General features: G+C 44.6%; 1 protein-coding gene across 15 annotated transcripts in view; it reads left to right on the top strand.

Moving 5' to 3' along the window:
* jakmip3 (Janus kinase and microtubule interacting protein 3) overlaps positions 1-12,585 on the top strand; it is a 48,626-nt gene that overhangs the window by 4,106 nt on the left and 31,935 nt on the right. For all 15 annotated transcript variants that reach the window (XR_003748847.1, XM_028969682.1, XM_028969681.1 and 12 more), the window contains 2 exons: positions 948-1,203; positions 11,599-12,084. Coding sequence is in view for 14 of the 15 variants with exons in the window: in XM_028969682.1 (XP_028825515.1) it covers positions 1,069-1,203; positions 11,599-12,084 (621 nt within the window). In the remaining variant the exon portion in view is untranslated. The remainder of the gene's footprint in view (positions 1-947; positions 1,204-11,598; positions 12,085-12,585) is intronic.

The raw sequence follows: 12,585 nt of genomic DNA, 5'->3' as shown, positions 1-12,585 counted from the left end.
GAAAAGCTCTTTCCTCTGTTGGAGCTGCTCATCTGTAATGTTTGATAGAAGAAAACAAGAACAATCCTTGATTCATATCAATCCTTGAAGCCATCAACCTGTATCCTCTACCCAACACCTGCTAGACTATTGTAGGAGCTACTACTTACTACCCAGATGAATCACTCCTGGGGTTAATCAACTCACCGATTTGTCTTAGCTATGTTCCTTTATGTAAAAAAACAGCTATTATAAAACCACTGCTTAAGGTACCTACTCTTTATTGAATTACAGGTCTTTTTCTAACCTTTCATGTCCATTCATGTGGTAGCACGACTTTGTACTTTTTTGAACACAAATAATATATTAGAAAATGTTTTAAACAGAACCATAGTACATAAACTGCCCTTCCTGAAGGTATTAAATTACCTTCTTTTATCTTCTGACCAGGACCTTATCTTTCTACAGCTTTTGACACCATAGACCATAACATTCCACTAAATCAGCTTGAAACGTTAGTTGGAATGCAAGGGACAGCTATCTCATGGTTCAAATACTACTTATCGAATCACTTTAACTTTGTTGGGTTGGGCAGGGACTAATCTGCAAAAATCAAAGTGAAATACGGGGTTCCACAGGGCTCAGTACCGGGCCCCTTGTTATTTTCATTTATGAAATATGTTTTTAATATTGTGTGTAAACTGTATTTTACTGTTATTTCATAGTGTCATATGAAATAAGCACATCACAGAGAAGGGTAAAAAAGCATACTGAAGCATGGATAAAGCACTTTTTTATTTGTGGTTTATCGTATATTTCCTGACATTGGTCTATAAAATACAGCAATAGGTCAGAATCAAAAGAATAAAAACAATGCAGTCTGTGATAAAAAAATAAATTTACACCAGTTAGCTCCATTCTCACCAGAAAAACACTGACAGTGATCTTTTTTCTCTTTTTTTTTGAAGTGGATGAAAATGTAGCTGAGGATCTCCAAGGAAGCAAAGCCTGAAACCTCCAAAGCTTGGGTGCTCCCTGTGAGGGCAGGGCGTGCCAGGGGAGCTGGAGGGCACCAACACTCCCCTCATCATGTCCAGGAAAGGGCTTGTGGGCCGAGCCAAGGGTGAGCGGCCTGACGCCCTGGCAGCTCTGCAGGCTGCCAATGAGGAGCTGAGGGCCAAGCTCACAGAAATCCAAATCGAACTGCAGCAGGAGAAAGTTAAGGTGAGTCTGCCCACTGTAATCGAGAACAACAATGTCATTACTAGATTTGATTCCATTATGATTATCTATGCAACAATTAGCGCTGCATTCAATCATTTTTTCAATATATCAATGAAAAGTCGCACACAAATTACTAATAGTGAAATGTTTAATTTCAAAGTGAAACATACAAACTACTTATAACAACTTGAAATGCCCAGTGCTTTCAAAATACAATATTCTACTAAATTAAATAATCACAAAAAAGTCTCTACTTTAAAAAAACATTACTGTCGAATGACAAACCCTGGTAAGGCTAAACAACTGTTTTGATTATATTTGGCCATTATAAAATCCCTTATTATAGGTCTTACGTTGAACCAAAACGTTGTTTGGAGGCTGACTTGAACACAGGGATGCATAGCTTTGCTATCTTAGCTAAGGTTAACATTTGTAAACTGAGGTGAATTTCTTTAGGAAACCTTCAAAGTTTGAAAAAAGTTAACTAAACAGCTAAGAAGTCTAAATACTTAATGCCTACGTTTATCCAAAACGTTGTTTGGAGGCTGACTTGAACACAGGAATGCATAGCTTCGCTAACTTAGCCTAGCTTAGCTAAGGTTAAGACTTATAAAACGGGATTTTATAATGGCCAAATATATTCAAAACAATTGTCCAGCCTTACCTATGAAATGAAATCACGAATCTGAGGTCTCCACTGAACCGAATCGAAAGTCATGTGACCAAACACGTCACATTTAAATCGCACCTTTTTGCGTTCATGTAATCGCACAGACTGACATCGATTAGATTAATCGTGCAGCACTAATAGACAGGGAATATATTAATATGTATGGTCAATCAGTTATATCGAAAAGGTGCTAATGATCATTAATTTGACTTAAAAGTTATACTGAAACAGAAACAGCTGTGTAGATGCAGTGGTCGGCCAAGGACACAGAAAAAAGACACATCAAGCTTATTTCCCTTTAAAATGGGAAGATTTCTAGCAGTGGCATTAGGCTCTTATCTGACAAAAACTAGTGTGACTCAGGTACACCCATCTACTGTACAGAGAAGTTGAGATATTTAAGTGTCTCAGAGGAAATGTAATCAACAAATCTGTACAAACATGTGACATTTTAAGGACGCTCTCTGTGAATAATGTTATTTTTCATTACACTGACACCAATAACCCAGTAGTATGATCATGGAAGAAAGAAGCTAATCATACAGAAAAAACATATAGTCTTTTGTAGATGGTAGAATAAGGTTTGTGAAATAATAAAACTAGCCAAAAGAAATACATACACATTGTGATGTGTGAAGCCTTTTTACATTTAGTACAACAGACCAATCTATTCAGCCATGTTACTCATTTACTTAATTACAGCATCATCAGCTAATGACCTTTTATGCTTATGAATGTGGTTTATGCTTATTAAAATGTTTGAGCATGAATCCATCCAGTTAAATGTTCTTCAATGCTGAATGATTTATTAGGGCAGCTTGTTAATTTGCACTGGACTGCATACAGACATTTCTATCTGGCTAATAATTGCATCAGTGTCCAGTGAAATCTCTGATTGACAGGTAAGGGGTTAATAGTCTTCACTGGGCAAATGGGTGTCCCTTTACTCTTAGGAGCAAAGCAAATTGAATAGCTTCAATCAGCTTTCAGCTTAGCTTCTGATGCATAATGAATTGAAGACTTCACTGAAGACTTCACCAGTGTAGCATTGGTACTTCTGTCATCAGGAATCAACGTGAACTTACATTTTCAATTTATATTGGAGATATGTATTAATACAGAACATAATGAATTGGACCAAATTTCACAGAAAAGAATCTAAGCCAAGGTTATCCATACACAGTGAAACCGTAAAGTATTCATAATGCATAACTATTTGCTATGTTACAGCCTTCTACACACAATACCCCATAATAACAACGTAGAAATGTATACTTGAGGTTTTGGCAAGTTTAGTAAAAATAAAAAAATTACAAAATTGAGCTCAGGGGCCTCCTGTTTCCCCTGATCATCCTTGAGATGTTTATGCAGCTTAAATGGAGTCCACCTGTGCAAAAATAATGTGGACATGATTTGGAAAGACACACCTGTCTACATAAGGTTCCACAGTTTATGTTTATGTCAGAGCACAAACCAAGCATGGAATTGTCAAAGGAATTGCCTTTAGACCTCCGGGACAGGATTGTCTCAAGGCACAAATCTGGCGAAACTGGCCACCTAAACATGAGTGACCAGGGGAGAAGGGCCTTTGTCAGGGAGGAGACCAAGAACCCTCAGAGGTCTCTGTAGACTGATTAGAACCTTTTAGAAGGACAACCATCTTTGCAGCAATCCACCAATAAGGCCTGTATGGTCGAGTGGCCAGATGGAAGCAACTCCTTAGTAAAAGGCACATGGCCAAAAGTCACCTGAAGGACTCTCAGATCATGAAAAACTAAATTCTTTGGTGTGATGAGACAAAGATTGGTGTGAGTGCAAGGCATCAAGTTTGGAGGAAACCAAACACCGCTCATCACCAGGCTAATACCATCCCTACAGTGGTGTGGCAGCATTTTTTAGATGCAGGAACTGGAAGACTAGTCAGGATAGAGGGAAAGATGACTGCAGCAATGTATAGAGACATACTGGATGTAAACCTGCTCCAGAGTGCTCTTGAAATCCTGGCACCGGTTCATCTTTCAGCACACAACAACCCTCAGCACACAGCCAAGATATCATAATTGATAATTGATGCCAAAGGTGCATCAACAAAATATTGACCAAAGGCTATGAATACTTATTTTTTTATACTTTGTTTTTAATACATTTGCCAAAACTCGGGTAAACTTTTTTCACGTTGTCATTAGTGAAAGTGAAAGTGAAATTATTGTCATTGTGATACACAGCACAGCACTCGGTGCACACAACGAAATGTGTTCTCTGCTTTTAACCCATCACCCTGAGTGAGCAGTGGGCAGCCATGACAGGCGCCCAGGGAGCAGTGTGTGGGGACGGTGCTTTGCTCAGTGGCACCTCAGTGGCGCCTTGGCGGATCAGGATTCGATCGGGCAACCTTCTGATTACGGGGGCGGCTTCCTTAACCGCTAGGCCACCACTGCCCCAGATGGGGCATCCCCGGATGTAGAAATCTATTTCATCTATTTAATCCATGTGGAAAAAGTGATGCACTGTAAATATTTCCTGATGCTCTGTAAGGTGTGAGCCTGCTCCTACACTTTGGGCACCATTATGGATGGAGTACAGACAAAATGTCATTGGGCCCTGTGGTGATCAGTTGGTTGTGTTGGAGCAGAGAGGACTTAGAAACAAAGGCCGGGCACTGAGACTGATGTTGGTTTATACCAATGGGTGACTGTGAATAGAGTCTCTCTGTATGTGGTGACAACTTCTGGCAATCACTCTTGTCCACTGTCAATGCACAATACTGGCTGCACCTTAGATGGAAATTAATGGACTGTGTGCCATCCACGGTGCAACTCCCATCTCAGTCTGTATTGCATACTCAATTGCATATTCATCTGAAAACTATAATGATCTAATTTTAGTGAAGACATATAATTTAAGGTATGCTATGCTATACTAAGTATAAACAGATTAAATAGACTTCATAATCTGTTTTTTATCACAAAGGTAACCTGGTTATGTAGTGGCTTGGAGAATATCATTGTCTCGGAGTTGCCGTTCACAACAATGTCCTCAGTCCTCTAGGAGACTTCTGGAGAGGGTTCATTTGAAACAAGGCTCACTGACTTCAGGTGCTATTTTTGAATATGGGGCTTGTTTGCTAGTGTAAGACGAACTAACTTCACTTTTTGTTGGAGTGTTATTATTTCTGTCACACAAAACACAATATTTAATCATGCTTTTTATGAATAGGGTTTAGGGATGATTAGAAAAATGATTCTGACACATCCTACATCCTCATTCTGGATGATTTAAACTCACACCCATCAGTACATTTCTTGTTTCATGTAAACCCTGAGGACTACACTGCAGAACAAGACTCATACTTAGCACATAGCACTGGACTTCAGTTAGCATCAGTTTTATTATAGTGCCCATTAGGTCTATTGCTACAAATAGCAGGGTAAATAAGGTGCGGTGACACATAAGTATTCACAAATGTATTATGCTTCTACAACCCTTTATGTTGTGTTAGCATTTTAGTTTCCAGAAATTACCTGACCTCAATGCATACTGGCCATTGTTTTGACTTCACATAGGACAAAAGAGCTTGTTGTATGTATTTGTGTGTATGTGTTTGTGTGTGTACATACACTGCTCAAAAAATAAAGGGAACACTTAAACAACACAATGTAATTTCAAGTGAAATCAAACTGTTACAATCAATTTCACATGTTGTTGTGCAAATGGAATAGACAATATGTGAAAATTCTAGGCAATTAGCAAGACATTTCCAATAACAAAGTGGTTCTGCAAATGGTGACCTCAGTTCTTATGCTATGTGGGTGGTAGGAGCCTAGTGGTTAACACACTCGCCTATGAACCCACTTACTACCATTGTGTCCCTGAGCAAGACACTTAAAGTTGCTCCAGGGGGAGTCCCTGTAACTACTGATTGTAGGTCGCTCTGGATAAGGCCGTCTGTAAATGTAAACGTATGCTTTCTGGCTGATGTTTTGGTCACTTGAAAGTGAAAGTGAAAAATTAAAGTGAAGTGATTGTCACATGTGATACACAGCAGCACAGCACACGATGCATACAGTGAAATTTGTCCTCTGCATTTAACCCATCACCCTGAGTGAGCAGTGGGCAGCCATGACAGGCGCCTGGGGAGCAGTGTGTGGGGACGGTGCCTTGCTCAGTGGCACCTCAGTGGCACCTTGGCAGATCGGGATTCGAACTGGCCACCCTCTGATTACGGGGCCGCTTCCTTAACCGCTAGGCCACCACTGCCCCCTGGCAGTGTTTTCACTCTAGTGGTAGCATGAGACAGAGTCTACAAGACACACAAGTAGCAGCTCATCCAGGATGGCACATCAATGCGAGCTGTGGCAAGACGGTTTGCTGGGTCTGTCAGCGTAGTGTCCAGAGCACAGAGCCCTGTGCTTTTCACAGATGAAAGCAGGTTCACACTGAGCACATGTGACAGACATGAGAGTCTGAAGACACTTTGAAGAACATTCTACTGCCTGCAATATCCTCCAGCATGACTGGTTTGGCAGCGAGTCAGTAATCATGTGGGGTGGAAAACGACACAAAAGCACAAAACCTTTTTGAATTGAAAACTGTTAAATATTTATTACATATTACACACACACACACACACACACACACACACACACACACACACACACACACACACACACACACACACACACACACACACACAAAGAGCCAAAGAGTTAAGCTATGAAAAGCAAGGGACAAAGACAAACATTCAGGCCACTGCACACTCCATGCTCTTTCCTTCTTTTCCTTTCACAAGGTGGTTCTGATCGGTTGGGTTATCAGGTCAGGTCTCTGTTCTTATTTTGTCTCCTGCCACACACCACTCCTCACATACTCCTGCTCACACCACTTCTCAAGGTCTGTCTTAAACAGACACCAGTTTGAGTTCTCTGCCCTATTACAGCCATGGCAGGAAGTGGGAGGAGTCCAATCATGGGCTGATGAGGAGCCACCCTGCAACAATAGAGAGAGAGGGAAAGAGAGAGAAAGCAACATGTGTAGATTTATCTTTCCCATACATATTAGGGACTTTGCATGTAGCATGCCTTAAATTTAATGAGGAGCAATTCAAAATGTAGGCAAGATTTTTACAAGTCACGCTGCTAATAAAAACGCTGGAGTGTGACCTGCAGTTTTCTCCAGCAACACTCTTGTCAGAATTGATCTCTTGACCTTTCAGTCATTTCCACAGTTTAGACATGATGGGCATGATATGATAACCTGATTATCTACACAGATCAGCTCAGTCTCTGCACTACATAAACAAGGCCATCCTTTCTCCAGAGGAAAGCCAGTCCTTGCTGCTTGCAGGGAAACCCACCCTATAGCTGGCTAAGGCGCTCTATGCACATTCACTGCTCCCACAATTATTCACATAATTAATCCATGTGGTCTCAATCAGATTTTTTCTGAAACTGTCTGTATAGATGCTATATGGTGTCTTCATCTTCAATTTCAGCTGCATTTGTCATAAAGATGATAAATTGACTGCTCTTCCAATTGGCCTTAATTAATGTAACAAATGAACAGGTCACAAGTGGAGGCTCATGGGATACACTGGCCCTCCAGCTTGGTGCACTCTCAGTATGATTCCTGCACCTTTCACAGTCACTAATTTATGCTTTGGGGACAGCTCATCTGTCAGATATCGCTGCTTCACCCAGTTATTTAAAAATGGGTTTTCAATTTCTCTATTTTATTTAGGTGATTTAAAAAAATATTTATCTGCATATTCCATCCTTCTTTGCTACACAATTAGTCTAGTCCCAGAGTTTCAGGTCACAGACAACCACCATCCGGAACTGCTGGTTTATTTGCAATCGCCAGTCTCAATTTGTGAACATAGACAAAGATGCTTACGTTGAGACCTGTATAGCAATCTATCACAGCCAACATACCACCTCCAGCCCACCAGGGGAAGCAAGATCAGCCAGGGAAGCGGAAGTGAGAGCAGGCAGCATCCAGTATAAATGTCAGGTGGCCAGCGGGGACGCTGCCTGCTCTTCGTCGAATTAAATTCCCAGAGACGCTAGCCTTCTTTATAAATGGCTGATTGATTCTGCCTTTTGTCTACGACCTTTACCTGTCCTCAACCTTGAGTTTGCCTGCCCATTTTGCTACTATGATACCTATATGCTACCCCACCTTCCTGCCACCCATAACCAAGCAACAGTGTCCACCTGTGCCACCCAAGACGGCCTCCCATCCAACAAACACTCCTGGATCATCAAGCCAGCTGCCTTCTTGTTCTCCTCTGCCCCTGTCCACCCCAGCCACCCCCACCCCTCCCATTCTCACTCACGTTCTGCCTCCCTCCCACAGGCGAAGCGCCTCTGGTCATCCTCCCCAGCTCTTCCAGTGCCCAGTGCCCACTCCCCATGCGACGACTTGTTCCCCCGCTCCACACATCTGCAAATGTGTCCCTCAACTTGCACGTTGACAGTAAATGCCGGACATCTCCTGGTGCAGCAGACATGGAGACCATGCAAGAGACAATGGGCCAGGTGATCGCGTCTGTGCAGCTGCAGCACATTTCCCTCCAGGAGCAACAGGATACACAGTGGCAACAGCAGCGAGTGCTTCTCCAGGTCAGCTCCGTTCTCACTGACCTGTCTATATAAGTCCACTCGCTGCAGTGTCAACCCAACTGTCCCAGTCCTTTGGCTTTCACTCCTGCCGGGGCTGGCACGGCTCTCACTCCGCCTCCACACACTTCCACCCTCGCGGGTCTTGCCCCACCCCTGCTTTTTGATGGTAATTCCAGCAGTTGTCGGGGCTTCTTCTCCGCCTCCACCTCCACCATGAACAAACGTCGGTTGCCTATATTATTACCTGGCTGACGGGGCGCGCGTTGGAGTGGGTCACTATGCTTGTAGAGCAGCACGACCCGATCTGTCTCCAAACCGTATTCCAGAGGGAGGCCAGGGGATGGGTGGTGTCACTGCAACTCATGTCTTTACGGCAGGGGAATCAGAGCATGAGCAATTACGCTATTGAATTCCGTACCCTGGCGAACGACAATGAGTGGACTGACGCCGGCCTTCATGTTCTACTAAGGCCTCCGGGAGTCGGTGAAAGACGAAATGGTGAACTGTGATTGGAACAACACGTTGGTATAGTTTAATTGCGTTTGTCTCATACACAGACAGACTCATCTGCCTCAAGCCTAACCATATTGAAATATTTTATCTCACCATGACTCCCTATGACCCCATTGTATTATGTTACCCATGGCTGACCATCCACGAGCCCCAAATCCACTGGACTACAGGCACCATCAGACAGTGATGACGTCAATGCGTCCATCATCAACCCAGGCAAGCCACACCCCTAGCCAGTCTTGCCCCAACCATGTAGCAGTGGTGAGACTCGGCCACGGTCCTCAACCCATGCCATGCTCCCTGCCCAAGCCCATGCCCCTGGCCGAGAACTGCAGTAACCATGACCCCCAAGCTAAGCCACACCCCTGAAACAAACCACGGCCATGCCCAAAATGAAGACCACGTTGACCACGCCCACGTGTAGAGGCATGCCCATGTCCAAACCATCTCCATGTTAACTACGCCCACACTGCTCCACAGTGCTCTCTGTACTCGCCCTCGCTTCCAGAATGAAGGGCAGAACGAATACATCATGTAATCCCTAGCTATTGGCATAACCTGTCCTTCCACCTCTCCCACTGCAGCCCCGTTCTTTTTTGTGGGGTAGAAGGACAGTGGACTGCGGACATGCATTGGCTACCAAAATGCAGCGGCCAAGAAGAACCGCTACCCCATCCCACTCCTGAACACCTCCTTCGAACTCCTGGCAGGGGCCACTGTCTTCACCAAGCTGGACCTCTGAAATGCGTACAACCTAGTTCGTATACGGGAGGGGGACAGATGTAAAACCAGTTTTATAACGCCATCCGTTATATAATTGGTCTTGGCCTTTGGCTATCCAAAACCCAGCCAGCTTCCAGGCTCTAGTCAATGATGTGTGTGCGTGACCTCTTATGTCTCACCCTCTTTCTGTCTACGCATCCTACAATGGGGGCATGACACACCACTGGCCGGACACCCTGGATGCCATCGCACCCTGACCAACATTCGCCAGATGTTTTGGTGGCCAGGCCTTGCCACTGATGTAAAGGCATACGTTGCTGCCTGTTCCACCTGCACCTCAAACAAGGCTGACACCCAGAGACCACAAGGCCTTCTCCTTCCTCTACCTCACCCCCATCGCCCCTGGTCCCATGTCTCCAAGGATTTCATCACTGGAATGCCACGGTCCAGGGTTATGACTACCATTATGCTCCTCACTGACAGATTCTCAAAGATGGCCCGGTTCGTTGCCCTTCCTGGACTCCACACTGCTGCCCAGACAGCCGACATCGTCCTCCAGGAAGTGGTGCGGCAGTTAGGGCCCCCTGTAGAGCTTCTATCTGACCGAGGCCCCCAGTTTGTTGGCAGGTTCTGGCTTCACTTCTGAGGACAACTGGGGGACACATTTGGTTGTGTGCATGTGTGCTGTGCTGCAGTGTTTCACAATGACAATCACTTCACTTTCACTTTCAGTCCAATGGTCAGACCGAACGGATAAACCAGGGGGTGGAAACGTGCTACCGATGCTATTTCTTCACCCACCTCCTGGTCCCAATACATCCTCTTGGTGGAATTCTCTTGGAACCAACACTGTTCGTCAGCCACTGTTCCTCTTTCTTCCTTCGAGGTGGTCACTGGTCTTAAACCCACCTGGTCTCCCACGTCCATGATCGAGGGACTGGTGCCAGCAGTAAGCAGCCGACTCTGCCAACTCTATAAAGTCTGGTCCCAAGTCCACCAGGCCCTCAACTACACACCCGAGCGCATGAAGTGACAGGCTGTCTGCCATCGTTGACCTGCCCTCGTTTACCACCCCAGAGATGGGGTTTGGGTTTCCACCTGAGGCCTGCCCATGTCGTCCAGCCCCTGAAAAACTGGGACCCCATTTTGTTGGTCTCTTTCAAGTGACTTGATGCATCAACCTGTTGCGTACCAGGTGGCAATCCATGTACAATGCGCGTAAGCCAGATGTTCCATGTCTCTCACCTTCGCAAGGCTCTGTCATCCCCTCTATCACCCCCTTGTCACTGCCTCCGTCCCCTCGTTGCATCGACGGCTTTCTGGCGTACATGGTCTGTTGCTTCCTGAACACGTGTCCTGTTCTCCTCTGCCCCGGTCCACCCCAGCTTCATTCCCTCGCCTCTTTCCCCGCTACTCCCCACAGAGACAAAATAGCCACCCTTTGCTCTGATTACTGCTTTGCACACTCTTGGCACTTCTCTGCAGGGTTGGTACTAAGTTGTCCATTATCATGGTCATCAACACTTATTTCTGACCTTTTCTGCACATGAGGAAAAACTCCACTAAAGACTCATGAAGAAAGGGTATTTTCTTAAGGAATAGTCTTAGTTTATTTGAATCATGTCGAACGTCCAGGTACCACTTCCCAAATCAAACCTAAAGTTTTTTAATTTTTTCGATTGTTTGAGGCCTCCTACTCTTCCTGAAAGTCCAGAAGTGTATAACATATTATTGATCATTTTAATTTTGATATGTTGTGTGGTACAAGGATATTGGGTGGTATGTGCCATCAATTAGTAATTGACTCTATTCAAAGATTTGTTCATCTTTTTATCCTGATGAGTGCATGGCTGTTTCTCCCCACAACAGGTGAGCAAGTTGGAGCGTGACAAAACACAGGAGGTAAAGCACGAACAGCACAAGTCTGCGGTCGTAGTCACAGAACTGCGTGCCAAGCTACACGAAGAGAAACTAAAGGAGCTCCATGGCGTCCGTGAGACCCTTCTTAGACACCACGAGTCTGAGCTCCTTCGCGTCATAAAGATCAAAGACGGTGAGATCCAGCGCCTCCAGGGTCTGGTCACTGCTCTTCGCGATGGCCATGTTGACAAGCTACGCACTGCCTTGGCGGCCGAGGCCCGGGAGGAGGCCCGCAGGGGCTTCGAAGGGGAGCGCAGTCGACTCCAGCAGGAAATCTTGGAGCTGAAAGGGACCAGGAGGCAAATGGAGGAGGCGCTGAGCACCGCCTTGCAGGCTGACAAGACTAAGGCTGCACAAATCCGAAGTGTGTACCACCTCCACCAGGAGGAGATCAGCCGGATCAAGAGAGAGTGTGAGAAGGAGATTCGCCGCCTGGTATGTTTAATGTATTTACCTTTCACCAACTTGAAAAACACACACAACTCCTCAAAATGGGATTGATGCACTCATGCACTTGTGTTCACCAACTACAGGACCATTCCCTCAACATTAGGTAGCTAATTTATTGATATAAGTGGATTTTTAAGAGATCACTGTTAATCTTTGTCTAACAGTGATGAAACACTTTCATGGCTGCCAGTGAATTGTCATATGATGGCCAGCAATGTGTCAATGTGCTTAACACAAATCAGGCCAAAATACACACTGTATATTCCAGTATATGTCCTGCAGAATAATTGCAAGGAGCTCAACATAAGTCAGTGGCAATTTTCAGGTGCCACTGAAGTTTATTTAATAATAACTAATAGTCATTCATTATGAATTCTAGTAATTCATGCAGAATAAGTCCATAATGTTAGATTAAATATAATAAAATGCCATACAGGGCCATACAGTGGTGCAGCAGTAAGCAACCTGACCTCACATGTTCCAAGG

Source organism: Denticeps clupeoides, chromosome 2 (genome assembly GCF_900700375.1).
Source record: "Denticeps clupeoides chromosome 2, fDenClu1.1, whole genome shotgun sequence".
NCBI lineage: Eukaryota > Metazoa > Chordata > Actinopteri > Clupeiformes > Denticipitidae > Denticeps > Denticeps clupeoides.
The sequence above is the reverse complement of the archived record's forward strand: the minus strand, read 5'-3'. Positions and strand labels throughout refer to the sequence as shown.